The sequence below is a fragment of the Montipora foliosa genome, chromosome 14, assembly GCF_036669935.1.
Source record: "Montipora foliosa isolate CH-2021 chromosome 14, ASM3666993v2, whole genome shotgun sequence".
NCBI classification, from domain to species: Eukaryota; Metazoa; Cnidaria; class Anthozoa; order Scleractinia; family Acroporidae; genus Montipora; species Montipora foliosa.
Window position 1 is genome coordinate 6,002,765 of NC_090882.1, and position 15,000 is coordinate 6,017,764.

The 15,000-nt window shown below is 36.8% G+C and overlaps 3 protein-coding genes across 4 annotated transcripts in view; 2 read left to right on the forward strand and 1 right to left on the reverse strand.

Moving 5' to 3' along the window:
• LOC137985090 (MAGUK p55 subfamily member 4-like) overlaps positions 1 to 1,517 on the forward strand; it is a 29,859-nt gene extending 28,342 nt beyond the window's left edge. The window contains exon 18 of the mRNA XM_068832554.1: positions 1 to 1,517. This exon is cut by the window's left edge and continues 2,140 nt beyond it. The gene's annotated coding sequence lies outside the window, so the exon portion shown is untranslated.
• A 147-nt stretch (positions 1,518 to 1,664) lies between these two features.
• LOC137985091 (myotubularin-related protein 12-like) lies at positions 1,665 to 11,470 on the reverse strand. Of its 2 annotated transcripts, none has more exons than XM_068832557.1 (4): positions 11,185 to 11,470; positions 7,363 to 8,225; positions 5,921 to 6,154; positions 1,665 to 3,090 (listed from the first exon to the last, which is right to left on the reverse strand). In XM_068832557.1, exons 2-4 carry the CDS (start codon positions 8,214 to 8,216, stop codon positions 2,079 to 2,081), a joined length of 2,100 nt encoding a protein of 699 aa, XP_068688658.1. In that variant the 5' UTR covers positions 8,217 to 8,225; positions 11,185 to 11,470; the 3' UTR covers positions 1,665 to 2,078. The 2 variants fall into 2 exon arrangements, with proteins under 2 accessions (XP_068688658.1, XP_068688657.1); XM_068832556.1 differs by lacking the exon at positions 11,185 to 11,470 and adding an exon at positions 10,797 to 11,136.
• Positions 11,471 to 11,689: 219 nt separating this feature from the next.
• Positions 11,690 to 15,000, forward strand: part of LOC137985092 (protein PALS2-like) — a 27,908-nt gene continuing 24,597 nt past the window's right edge. The window contains exon 1 of the mRNA XM_068832558.1: positions 11,690 to 11,847. Within this exon, the coding sequence (XP_068688659.1) occupies positions 11,805 to 11,847 (43 nt within the window). The 5' untranslated portion in view covers positions 11,690 to 11,804. The remainder of the gene's footprint in view (positions 11,848 to 15,000) is intronic.

The following is a 15,000-nucleotide window of genomic DNA, read 5'->3' on the forward strand; positions in this document are numbered from 1 at the left end:
ACAGTGTAAAAGCGCCTGATGACGATGGCGCCGGCAACGAGAACGTCATCTCAAAACATAAATTCGTGTTATTGTAATCGCTTCGTGACTATTTCAACCTTTTTAATATGACTAGGGTGTGGTAGGACTTATGCTAAGTAGTGGTCATTTCCTAGCTGATTGGTAAGATATTTGACTTATCCTGATGACCCAAAACGTACACATAGATTCATCTTTTAACTCGAAGCAACCCATCCACAAATGCAAACTAAATTGGAGATAAGCACACACTCATACCCTTCCTTCCTCGAATCCTTGGCTTCAATAGCTTTAGCGAATCTAAATAGAATGTCACTGCCGTTGCGTATTTGTCTTGACCGTGAACAGACCCTAAATATATGATTTAAAATACCAGTGTTTTATTTTGCACCCCTAAAAAGTGTTTTAAAGCTATAATAGCGCTGTCTCCATTGAGTTTCTAAAGTCCAAAACCAAGGCATTTGTCAGGCCAATCACTGCGACCGCATAACACCGTGATAAACCAATCAGAATTAAAAGCATGTAATTTTCTGAAAGCGTGGGAAAATGCCAACGTGCAAGGCAGGACTGGTTATGTTCTTGCTTTTCATTGGTTGAAAAAGTTGTGACAGATTTTTAAGCCAATCACAATCGCGTAATTAATTTCAACACTTGATTGAAAACATCTTGTGTGAAACACTAATTGACAATTAACAGCTACCGACAATGACATTAACTAAAGTTATAAACGACCATTAAGGAAACATATGGTTGTACTTTCATAGTGGGTTGCAGTTTTTACAAATGTACACAAAATCAAGAACGCGATCGCACACACTTTTTCACCCAGAATCCTCAAACAACCTTTCCTCCATTTTCAAAAAGGAGGAGTTTTCTAAAAAGGGCTATCTTCTTCTAAATTCATAAATAAATACTTAAGGACGGTGCCTACTAATTAAAGATATTTTTGCCCCGGTGTGTGATTATGCAGGAAATGTAGATCTTAACAAGTGTTATTAAAATCCAAAAAGAAAATTGGGGGTAACCACGCAATTTTCAAAGATAATTCATGAATAATATTATTTTGTAAAAAGCTTTAAAATACAAAGCAATGTATGGCGTTCTTTCTCAAATTGAAGCTTAATTATCTCTCAAAAATGCATGGTTACCCCCAATTTTCTTTTTGGATACTAAGAGTACTTACTAAGATCTACTTTATCCGGATAGTTTTAAACCGCGCAAAAATATCCCTGTATTAGTGAGCATCACTGATAGGAAACTCTAGTATCTCAAGATGCGCAGAACCTATGTGCAATAACAATAGTAGGCACCGTCCTTAAGGTTACAGAATCAAAAAGGATTTAGTGTATTCCTCTCTGCACAAGATAAAACTGTCCTAAGGTTTTGGGGTTGATGTAGCATGTAGATAATGTATAAACGAATAATATTCCATAAATAGTAAATATTGAACCATTTTAGCAATATTATGTCCCTAAAACAGTTCATTGTACAACTATAATTTAAAGAAAGCTCTGATAGAAAAAAGGCAAACATTACGTGAAACTGCCATTCAAAAGTTTCAAAAAGCTAAACATCGAAAAATGGCTGAAAATGCAAAAAAATGTTATGCACAAGACTGTTATTTTAAAGACATTAACATTAAAATAGCACATTGAGCGAGTAACTATCCGTTATAAAAAGCAAGACAAAAAAAAAAAAAAAGAATCTTGAACTTTGGCAACTTTTAAATTGCTGAGCAATAAACATTACGTTGATCAACTAAAACAATGTAAAAAAGTTAATTTGATGTAAAAAAAAATATTCTCCAAATTATAATCAGTATTCTTTGTGATCTCATGTGCTATTGATTTTGCAAAACCACAATAGACATTAATTTTGCTGTCCATTGAATGAATACATACACCACAAATGGCAAGTTTAATAAGTAATGTCTGAGTTCCTGAGACCAATAATTATTATTGTAAAATCACAAATTTTCACTGGGCAAAAAATCTCCAGTGTACTTACTGTCTTACTTACACACTGTGCTTTCAATTTCAAAAACACCTTACTTTCTGACATCAGAATTCGCCGACATCCACTGCAGAGTCTGTGGCACCATTGGTTAACATGTCCCCAGAGCAATACTTGCTCAGTGAGAGGTCACCAATAAATGGCAAGCTTGGAGTAAGAAGCTTGCTTGTTTCTAAGTCGAAGCTGAAATTACCCAACTCAGTATCTGAGCCATCGTATACAAGTGTTTCGTTATTGTCAGTGGGGTTCTTCTTTCTGGGACTTTGTTCATACTTGTTGACTGCCAGACGATGTCGCAAAATTCTAAGCTCGTTGACTAAGATCATCTGCTGAAAATGCAGTGATGAGTTTTCACCCATACCAGTGCTGACATGAACTACAGGAATCCATCGCAGATAACGACCTGACCAGAACTTAACGGCAGGAGCCAGCATGTTCACTTTGAGGTAGGACTCTGTGCTTGTTCCATTTGCCACATCTTTGTCGCTCAAAGACTTTTGAAACTCAAACAAAGGATTAAGATATGGCTCTGAGTTTTTAGAATCTGCCAGCTGCTCTGCAACAAAGTCCCACAACGATGCCATGGGCTTTCCATTGAGCTCTGTCTTGCATAATTCATCTCTCTGCTTCTCGCAGTCGAATAAGAAAGTATCGAACATGCAAGCATGCAGTGTGTCCAGCAAAGCATGGAGATATGTCTCTGAAAATTCAAACGCGGATGGAAACTGCTGCGTCAACTGATATACACAATCGATAAAATGAAGAAAAACTGGAGATTCTCCAGCATCTTCCTTCTCATTTTCCTCCACTGGTTTCTTAACATGGTTACAGCGTTGAAGAAACTGGTGACCTCCAACGACCCACATCTTTTGAATCAGTGTTTGAAAGCCTCGGATTGTTCGGTAATAAGAGTCCAGAATTAACTGTGCCAGACTTCCAACAACTAACACAAAATCTCGACCTCCTGTTTCTCTAATGACCACAGGAGAATGATTAACAGCAATAGACTCCACCACATCCATCGCAGCCACAAGTGACAGTCTTATGTAATTCAACCACCTGAAAAATCAAAACAGTCTTGAAACATAATATATTGCAGGGTTATTTACATAGAGGGAGAAAGATCCCAGCAGAATAATAATAATAATAATAATAATGATAATATTAATAATAATAACAATGCTGGGTTTTGGTTAGGGGGGAAAACCACAGAAATCTCTTGAAGCAGAGTAAAGAGTCAACAAACTCAACAATATGGCGCCAGCCCTAGGAATTAATAGAATCCGCGCCACAATGGTGCCAGGACGGGGTTACTTCCTAAAGAAATTTTGGCACTGTGTTGGTAGGACAGTAACCAAGCAAGCTGATAAAGGTCAATTTGCCACCATGAAGTTGAGCAACTCTCACCATGGCACCAAATTAAACCTGCTCAAACCCTCACTCAGCCTTGGGTGAAGCTATATCGAAGGCGTTGATCGAGGACCGAGCACACACATTTATGGGACAGTGGTCGAAGATTGTAGCACGTCTTGTAAGCTAACCTTTAGCCTAATTAGACCTAAACAAGAGTTTTTAGGCCTAGCTTTAATGAATGTTTACATGCAGGTTTGTTTCTTTATTGGTAAAACATCTAGCCTACAAGACCTGCTACACTCTTCCACCGCTATCCCATAAACACATGTGCTCAATCCTCGATCAATGCCTTCAACGTAGCTTCACCCCTCAGCTTTGATGCAGGCTGTAGGTATGTGCATTAAAAAGAAAATTATTCTTGAATGTTCTTTCTGTTGAAAGGCATAAACCTTGACCTCCTACATACATTGTATGTGTGACACTTTATAATGTATTATATTTTTTTTAATAGTAGAGGACTCTAATCATCATCGGGGCCAGTCGTGGGGTGAGAAGGTTAAACAAGGTCTGTAGCTGTTGGTATTTTCCTTGATCTCTCAAAAGCATTCGATACAGTTTAATTAATCATAATATTTTATTTGACAAACTTGAACACTATGGTATATGTGGACTGGCCTTAAAATGGGTAAAAAGCTATTTTTCTAACAGATTACAATTTGTAGATTTCAACGGTCATGTTTCTTCTCCCTTTAATATATCCTCAGGGCTCTATTCTAGGGCCTTTATTTTTTCGTTTTTACATTAATGATATATATAGTCAATGCATCTACGGCACTACAGCTGTATACCTGCCAACTCTCACGCCTTAGGCGTGAGTCTCACGCCTGCGGGTTGAAAACTTCGATCTCACGCCGGCTCACGCTTGCGGGCCAATTTCTCACGCCTGATTGAAAAATGTGAGTTGCTGACGTCTTGCTTGACACAATTTCCAAAAACATGTTAACTCAGACCCATGTAAGGAACGAAAACCATGTGTAAAATGAATAAATGACAATACCTTCCTCGCGATCTCTGATTTTTGAAGTGAAAAGCACTGGGAGCGAGCTCGCGTTTATACGCGTTTATACGTCTTCGGAAGACTTCGGACGTCTTCGGAAATCTTCAGAAATGATCGTGTTGTCTTCAAAAATCCCAGCACTCCCAGGATAAAAATCTTATGCCTATATCTCAGAAAAAGTTGGCAGGTATACAGCTGATTTTATTCGCGGACGATACCAACGTTTTTCTGTCTGGTAAAGATCCTGAATATTTGGTTAATCAGCTGAATATCAAGTTAAATAAGTTGTCAGTATGGTTTAGGGTTAATGAGCTTTCACTGAATCTTAAAAAGACCAAGTTCATAGTGTTCAAACCAAACCAAACCAAAAACGTAGAAGTTATAATTTTCAAATTTTGATAAATGAACAACAAGTTAAAGAAACAGTTTTCTTAGGTGTAATAATTAATCGATGAAAACCTAACCTGGAAGTCTGAAATCTCTCATGTGGCTAACAAAGTGTCGAAATCAATTGGAATGATACACAAATCGAGTTTTTATTTATCTTCATACTCTTTACATGTATTGTACTATTCACTTGTTTATCCTTACTTCTTTTACTGTAATATAGTTTGGGCGTCAACCACCTATAAAACTAACCTTGTTTGTCTGGTAAAATTGCAGAAAAGAGTGGTGAGAATCATAGATAAATCTCATTTTAATGCTCATTCTGACCCTACATTTAAGAAACTTGGAATCCTAAAATTCCATGATCTTAACCTGTTACAACTTGGTCAATTCATGTTCTCCTATCAAATTCGAAATCTTCCTCCCAAGTTAGCTCACAAATTCACTCTAAACTCGAGAAACTCTCATGCATTTCGTTTGCCTTTCTGTCGGACTAACATTAAACAATTTTCTGTTTTCTATCAGGGACCTAAATTTTACAATTCTCTTGACATTGATATAATCAATTCTTCCTCAACAGCTTCCCTCAAGAAAGCACTTAAGTCATTCTTTTTTAACAACTATTCTGAAAATTAAGTATTTTGTTCTTCCTGTGTCAAATTGTTTTCACCCTGTAATTTTACTTTCACAACTGTTTACATATTTCAACACCTTAATTAAATGACTAAGTGTTTGCCATTGTATGCTTCATTACCAACTTGTAAGTTCAAACTGTTTTTAATTTTCGTTCATTACTTTATATTTCAACACGTTAAATAACTAAATGTTTGTAATAATTGTATTCTCCCTTGCCAACTTGCATGTCAACGATAGATAGATGCTTTTACTTGGGGAGACCTAATTTACATAAGCTTAGTAGTTTCTTTTAGGCCTCCTCGCAATCGTCACCAATGTAATTCAATCATTTTTCTTTCCATCTTCTCTTTTTTGAATGTTCATATTTGTACATGTATTTTAATTTCTTTTTTCGGTGGCAAAAATAAATAAATTAAATAAAATAAAATAAAAAGGTCTCCTTTTCCTCCCACTTACTTTGATGTCTCCAAACTGGTCAACCAGTTAGAGTCGATACTCCAGAATTCCTTACTTGTCTCCATCACACACAGTTCCTTCACCTTAAGAAAGCTCTGTTGCAGCTCTTGTATTGATGGACAAATTTTCATTAAATCAACTACCTTCACTTCTTTGTGTTCGGTGTTGCAGGGTAATAATGATAGTGCTCTAAAAAATGAGGTTTCTTCCTTCTCCAAGAATATGCTTTCGGGTCTAAAACAACAAAAAAAAACTATTAAAGATAAATTTCATCTACAGTGGTGCAGATCGAAATACTCACAAAATGAGTTTGTGAGTTTGTTAACCCAATCACACCTCAAACACCCTAGGAACCCAATTTTGTCCCATATGTTTATAATGTTTATATTGAAACAAAATTCATGACGAGAAATAGTCTAGAATAATTTCTTCATTTCTTTTCGCAAAAGTAGAGGGACAAAGGCAACTGCAAACCCTTTTATTCGAAACAGCAAAGGTGAAAGCTAGTTGCAAATTTGCAACTCCTCAGGATTTCAGTCGCAAATGCGACTTCAATGATCGCAATTTCAAGCCCTGAAAGGGCTAGGTAACGACACAAAGGCTGCTATCTTAGGATAATCTAATATTGCTGATTGGGGAACTAAAGCTTTATGAATGGTTTTTTTTGAGGACGGGGCCTACTATTGTTATTTCCCATACGTTCTGCGCATCTTGAGATACTCCAGATTTCCTATCAATGATGCTTTCTAATATGGGGATAGTTTGGCGCAGTTTAAAACTATCCGGAGAAAGTAGATCTTAGTCAGTGCTCTTGGTATCCAAAAAGAAAATTGGGGGTCACCATGCATTTTGAGAGATAATTAAGCTTCAATTTGAGAAAGAATGTCATACATTGCTTTGTATTTTAAACCTTTCTACAAATGTTGTTGATTAATTATCTTTGAAATATGCCTGCTGAGTGGTTACTCCCAATTTTCTTTTTGGATTTCAATAACGCTCGTAAAGATCTGCTTTTCCCGCATATTCAGTAAACCGTGCAAAAATACCTTTGAATTAGTAGTTACCACCCTTAATTTTTTACAGTCAACGTGCTTCACGCATGAACGCACAACTTCAAACATTCATAAAAATATTTCATTCACCGATTTGATTTTTCAATTATGAAATGATTCTTCGAACCTTCAATTGCACAACTGTAAATCAAATTAAAAGTAGTAAAAAACTTGTGGTAAAATTGAAAATAAGAAATCTGCAGTTATTACAGATGAAAACTATTTTTTTCTGAATTATGAATTATGAATGTTAGCAGTTTACTATCAGTTGGCCAAACTATAGGATCACCATTATTATCGTCATCAAAATAAATGAATTATTATCATAGTCGACGTCATTCTCTCATACATTTTCAACATTATGCAATAAAGGCACGCTGTTACATGTACCTTCCAGCTCCGCTACACAGCATGGGTACTCCAGTTATCGGATGACTCCAGCACCAGGTAGGAAGACGTGAATCAATGTAATGCAGTGACATCCTGTTGATGTCTGAGTCTGACAATGACTCCAGAACAACAAACATTTCCGGCAGAGAAGGACAGGTTTGAAACTTGCCATTTACAGTTGCCACTCGCCATGTGTCATCAACGCTGAGTCTTTCTAACTCGCTCAACCAGTCAGGAAGGCTTCTGAATGTTGGTACGGTACTCTGTTGACCTTTAGCATTGTCGTCTTGCACATTTTGATCAATACTGTATGGGAATGCAAATAGTAGTATAAGAGAGCTTGGTGCCTGGTAATGTGCAATTGCATTCACCATTTTGACATGATCTTTTTTGGGGGTGAACTTCAACCCAAACCTCACCACTCTGAAGTCCTTGCAGCAAATTTCAAGTGAATGAACTTTTGATGACGTCCGAGACCCTGGACGCACTTTCTTTACTTTTGACCCCTCAGCAGTTGAGCTGGAGTAATAGAAGATGTCTGTTATACAAGTCTGCGGGATGTACAACTCTCTTTGCATATCTGAATACATTTCTGCAGCTTCTGATAAGTCTGGATTGGATTGAAACACTGAATTGAGTTGTGTTTTACCAATGGGACTCCTTGTTAAAAAAGACAGGCGAAAGTTTGTTGCATAGAGCACTCCCGAAATCCCAGATTTTCTGTCTGCCATTGTCTGGAATCTCAGCACGTTTATGGCTTTGGCGACAACAATCTCACCAGGTAGCAATGATGGTTCAGGGTAGCCATCATCTGATAACGGCGACTCGCTAAGCAAAACAGCCATTTTCTTCATCACTTGTTCCTGAAAATATATCAATAAATAACTAACATTATTATTTCGCTATTACGCCATTTTACAACATTTGGTCGTGATGAGAACGCAAAAAATATGTGATGGTAATACACTGTAGTGTCCTGTCTTGAATGGTTTAAAACAGAGAAAATACAGATGGAACAGGCATTTTTCAACAAAAGAAATTGTTTTCAACACGATGCAAAGCCCAAGAATCTAGCTTGCCATCACTTGTCACTCGTCACTTTATTTATCCAATCAAAGAAAGGGCATTTGAATGGTTTTGTCTGGATTGTTTTTGTCATTCACACACACCTCAGTCAATGCAGGAAGAAGCCAAAATACTAGAAATTGGCATAATGGTGGAATAATAAATCTGTTATTGAAAGGTTTGTCACATAACACATGCGGAAATTTTGTTTGTTGCTCATATTTTTCCTTGTCCCTTTAGGGAACAGAAAAATACCCTGCAACTCAAAAGGGGGGTCAATGGATTAAGACCTTATTTGCTCTTAGGAATGGCTATCATTGGTAGTGCAAGCCTGAAGCACATTAAATAACACTCAATTACATCTTGCTGTTATAGTAGAACAATTAAGCCACAAAATAATATCAATTAACAAGTTGGATACATTTTTGCATATGGCCTGTGCTTTATGCTGGTGTCCATAGAGAAAACCAGTCTTTAGCTTTCTTTAGCTATACTCTCTAGCAATCTCATATTTTACAACAAATATTACTTGTCAATGGGTAATTTAAATCCTTGCAGTACAGTGTGCGCAGTTACTGTCTCAATCCTTTAAATTGACATTCTATGCATTGCATCAACCTATATCAACTACCTAGTAGCCCTGAGCAGAGAGGGTTACCGGTAAGTATGTACACATATATCACCTACTTTCCATAAATTCAAGAGCCACACACTGACAATTTCATGGCTCAAGGGAGCCCTTATGGTCTATGAAGTTTTTTTTAATTACGTGCAAACAAGTCCTTGCAAATTCCTTTAAAATACTGGGGGATCACTTGTGATCAAAAAAATTTGAAATTCTGCCCATCCAAATTCAACCTGACTTATCATGTGGTTTATTAAATGATGCTCATGTGAATGCTTTAGGTACATGTAGGTCAATTCAAATTGTTTCGTCCCAGAACAGTGTTTTGCTTCCACACAACAGCTGATCAGTTTCACATCATAAGTTAAACTACTTAAAGTCTACAAACTGGGATCAAAACCTAGACTTCTATAATGTTAAATCACATATTGGAGCTAAGACTTAAGATGTTAGACTTGAATTATGAAGAATTTCTTACACTGAAGCAACCCTAATTCATTGGAAAGCTTTTTATACTTGTTAAGTTGTTAACAAGTTACATCTTCAATAGGTCCTCTCAAAATCTCTGGTACGCTTCACTCAAAAACAGTCCTCTTCCATAAATTAACTTATTAACTTAAGATTACTTGCCTTGTGGAACAAATATTCTTTGTTTTTGATGGAAACAATAAAGAAAAAATCTACCATGGAACAAAATGACTGGATATTATACAACTGACTTTGAAGCCAAAAGTTGCAAGAGCAGAATCTGACTCCAAAATCAAAGCCAAAATTATTGTTGGTTGACTAAACTAAAATTGCTTGCATTGGTACTGAAATTTATTGAATACTGTATCATCAGCATTCGCTGACTTTGACCATCACTCTGTTTCAACTAAAAATCATCAGATCGGATATTGTTATTAATTAAGCAACTCTAAAGCTCCATATAAGGAAATTGCTTTTGACTGGAAGTCTGGAAAGGCTTCAGACGTGAATTCTAAGAAAAAGTGAGTGAGAAGAAACTAAGTAAGAAAAGAGAAATAATAATTAATGTTGAATGTATGTATTACATTATTTCTGGATGTCAGGTTGCCAGTTTAAATTCTTGAATGGTACATTTCTTTACTTAAAGTTTTATTGCAAATGGCACATAATTATAATATAATATTTGTTTAAATGAAGGGGGGAAAGTGTTTGAAAGAAGAGATTTTCTGGACAACATTATCTTTGAACTGACAAATAAATTATTTAAGTTAAGCCATGCCAGCTGTGAAGTTACCACCCAACATGAATTGATCAAGTATTTTTTTTATTTGTCATGTGCAAAATAAAATCTTAGTTTAAAATTTCTTGCAGATTTTAATGGAGTATAAAAGAAAGCTAAAAATAAAAAGATTATTTCATTTCTCTTTCAAATCAGAATTGCAATGGGTTTATGGCAGGATTACTATTGACTAAAACCTATTTATAAACCATTGTAATTGTATGCCTGGAATAATATGGCCGAGTTGCTCAAAGACATTTGAAATATCAACATAAAAATAAGATAACATGTCGAATGAAAGGGTGTGTTTTTTAAGCTTATCAAAAATTAAAGATAACTTAAAACTGATCGAGTTTACCGAAAATTAAAAGCACAATGGAGACACTAAGAAGCCAACATTGTTTTTCGTAATAATGAAGAAGAAAATTTCCTATTAGTGCACTATTAAAGGTTACAAGTATTTTTCAAGTGGTACGAACAAAAATGAATAGCATTTACCATATAGCAGTAAATCCGTGATCACATAATTCGATCTTCCCTGGTTTGAGGAGAGTGGACATTCTTCAATTCAACTTCGAGTAAGTTGCAAAATACGTCCCAAATTAACACTTTTTTCAGATCAAGATATTTGGCACTAATATCGAAAGCCAAGGGCGCAAAAAATTAAAAGCACAAAATATCGATCGCGCTGAAGAGGAAGCTGATTACTTAAAGGCCTTATTAGTTCACGATGCAACAGATTCTGCAGACGTCGAAATGCTTTCAGCTAACGTCTTCCGAATATTTAGAGCGGATTCGTCCGTATCCCACGTTAAGAGGATTATAAAATAACGACATTTTTTTAACAGCAAAATCGGGCGTCTGCAAACGTTGTTTCCTTACTTACTTTACGCTGAAGTACAAATATTTCTCCTTGCGGCCATAAATTACATCTAGAATTCCTCAGGACAGCTGAAGCGAACCTTCGCTTTCGAGGCCAAAATGTGAATCTGCATTCTTCATGAGAATTGCCGTGATCGTGGAAGAAATGTCGATGGTCTGTCTGATGGAATGGAGAGCAAGATCTCCAAACGTAAACAAGTCTTAATTGAAAGGCGTATCTATTTCCAGAAGAATGCACACGATTGATGGCAGCGAATTTCAAAATATTCCCTCGAAGAAACTGGAACGACAGAAAACATCCCCTCACTAGTAGGGTGAAAAGATTCTAAATTTCTAATGCAGCGAAATGAAGACTATGTTGAAATCAAATTAAAACATCCAAAGATCCTTCTTTAATTGAGATCCAAATTTGCGGATCAAATCAGTGAGATTTACGTTGATTTTTTTAATGAAAAATGAAAATTTCAGTGGTCCCCTGTTTGTAATGTGTTCATTGTCTGTGCACGTGACTATTTTCTGGTTGTGTGATTGGCATGTGCCTGTCTCATACTGATCTGGAGGGAAGCGTCGATTTCTTCTTCTAGTGCAAACTTCTTGCAAAAGTTTAGCGGGAAATCCACGGAAATGGTGGTTCTTGGTGGGGCAGAGCAGGAAAGAAACTCGGAAGGTAATAAACAATGTATTCAGCTTGTGGTCTTTCAAAAACCAAATGCAAGCGTTATATCAAATTGTTGAATGGTTCGATATGGGGGAGTCCATTAAGCGATTTGATGTGTTGTACTTTTTGTTATTCGATTTGAACAAGATTTTTCGATCATCAAAAAGCCTCTTTCCGTAGGATTTATTTAGTATTAATTTTTAAAAAAGTGCAGTCTTAGATCAGACTACGGGATCTCGGATAATCTTATTTTGTGATGTGCAATTTTCGAAATTAAAATTCATGATAGGTGCGTGTTTATTTCAAGGTTTATTTCATTTGATGTGGTTCCCGCGGCGTATTTTATATGCAAACTGACTCAAACAGAGATTTTCAGAGAAAGGACTTTCTAATAAGCAATAGAATCTAACTAAAATTCTTAAAACGCGCTAACTATTTTTTTCAAGGCAACATGCATGCATTCATCTGCGGTCAAAGTTTGTTTTGGTCGATGTAAGGCATCAATTTCTTTCGAAACTGCATCGTGTACGATCAGTCAAGTCCTTCAGACATTTGTAGGGAAAAAAAAAACACGTCATTTTTCACACATCCTGGAGGAAATTAATCGATAATTTCTTAAATAAGGCCAAAGTTTGTAATTTTACTAAAGTTTTTAGGCGTTTGTCTGATCTCTGTGTGTAGCACCATTCCTATCTACGTGTATGATATTAAGATTAATTAAGCAGTTCTTAATAAGCTTGGAAAAGTAGTTTTAAGATAATCGCCATACAGAAAACAATGTTTTCAATATCATGATTATTTTTAAAATTGCTCAATCCCCTGACGTCCTTTCTCTTAAGTTACATTACAAAGTGCTAATTTGACTACACTTTTCTCGTAATTAATATCGGTTATCTTTGGGAGGGGTCGTAGGAAACAGCTATGAAATCCGATAGGACACTCAAAGAGTTGCAAACTTATGTGTCTGTCGGGAAATCTTATGACATCAGAAAGGACAAATGGCACAATCTTAGTTAATTTAATTGATGAAACTTAGACCAAAGGCATCACTTAGACATGCCAAGGAAAAAACTTAGGCAAATCCTTATTTTGTTCACTTACCCCCAAATCCCAAATCCCAGTGGTTCAATAGCCTGCTACACTTTACCCAGTGGATGAGTCAATTGATTGCACTCACGTGATAAGACGGCCATGTTGGTGCCAAAACAACAAAAAAATGCAGCTTTAGTTTTTCATAATAATAGAGTCAAATTTCCAAAAGACTTCTTCGCTATTGTTCTTTCCACCAACATGGCAGGGGTGATGTTAGGTGCAATCAAAGAATCCAGAATAAAATATACATTGCATAAAGTAAAGTAAAGCAACCATATTTAACGTTGATAACTTGTAACAGTAATTCAACTGACAAACCTGAGGTCGATGGTGCGCTCATTTTACTCCCCCCTCGATGCCATCAGTGCTCCGTTTTACGGGTATTTAAAGCTACTTAAGCTACACAGAATGGAAAGAAGTCGAAACAAGGATGTGAGATCCGGGAAGCAAACTCAGGACCTCTTGCACCAAGGCTGCGCACTAACCGACTGTGCCATCCTCGCTCCTAATTGCATTAAACATTAGCTAAGGTATTTGTAAACATCTTTTCTAAGATGTGCTTAAAGTGTGGTTATTCTCAGTTACAAGAACAAATACTGAAATCTTTGCACAGATTGAAACTGTGCGATAGTGGATCATCCACTCCTTGAGATCATCTGGGCCTAAGGGCGTGTTTTTTTGTCCACAATTCTGGAATAAGAATGGTTGGTATGGAATGCTAGGAATAATTCGGTTTGTCTGCATACAAAAAACGTCAGTCGAGATGAGCGGTCCTGGAACGAGTAAACATTGCGTAAAAAATATAACGGCCGACGAAGAGGCTGACGTTGCTGCCATTATCTAAGCAATTTTCCTTGTCATCAAAGAGGAGGAAGAAAATCGGGAGACTGTTTTGGATTTGCTGAATGTCTTCTTGGCAGGCCTATGTACAAAGGAGAGGCAATCAATTGCCAAATTGCCTTTTTCTTGTAAGAAACATCACTGAAAAACCTCGTACTTTTGGTACAATGAAATTAGAAGCAATATTTCATTGTGTCCAAAAGTGTTACCTGATTTTGTCTCCGGTAGAGACGTATTTGAATCCGCAGCGCTCGTCTTGCCGTCTGCCATCTTGAATTTTCACTCGCAACATTCCCTTCATTCTGCCCCTGGGAGCAGAATGGATGGAATGGCCTTCTGTCCATTCCGGAATAGCAATGCAGAATAGAAGAACGCGCGCATTTTACATTCTAGCCATTCTCATTCCAGAATTGTGAGTTAAAAAACACGCCCTAATTGTTCAAAAGCTGCTTAACACTAATCTGCAAATTATTAAATACCATCCCACATTCAAATTCTGCCGGTCAAAGATGCCTTAGTTGTAATTTTATGCAGATGGAAAGAAAGATCAGAAATAAACTGCCATTTAAGTAGCAATCGAGGTTTGGAATGACTGAGCCTCGACCTTTTAACAACTGAGCCAGGTCATTTTGAATTTTAATCTGTTTCCGAATAATTGTACCATGCCTGGCCAGATTACCCTTTAAAGATAGCAATTTCACAAAAAAATTGTTACTGTTTCACAATCAAATCCTTACCTTGATGTAAGGAATGATAGTACAACAAGTTGCTGAAATAGTGGAAACACTTCATCTTCTTTGGGCGTTATTAATTTTCCTAATATCTCACACACTGCAGTCTCCCTCCCCCTTATCAATGTTGCTAGCAATACAAATAAATGCTGATAACTTGAACGATCAACATTGAAAGGGGGAGAGGGCAGGCGAAGTGGGAAAGTTTGGTATTCTAGATCCGGCGGGTAGTGAAAGCTAGAAAAGGTGTTTTTTAACGGGAGTGTCTCACCAATTTTGCTACCTGTTGAAGCGGCTTAAGGACGTTCGCGCCAATTGCTACTGTGCATCCTTACAGCGCATGCAAATTCACAGCCACGTCATGGATCGAGAGCACACGCTCAGTACTAAAATGAACAATGATAGGGCAGATGGCCATTGCTATAGCTTTGCTTGGATTTAACGATCTTGGATGTTCGGTGACCCCTACTTTTCTTTTCAGAAACAGATTTTATTTACA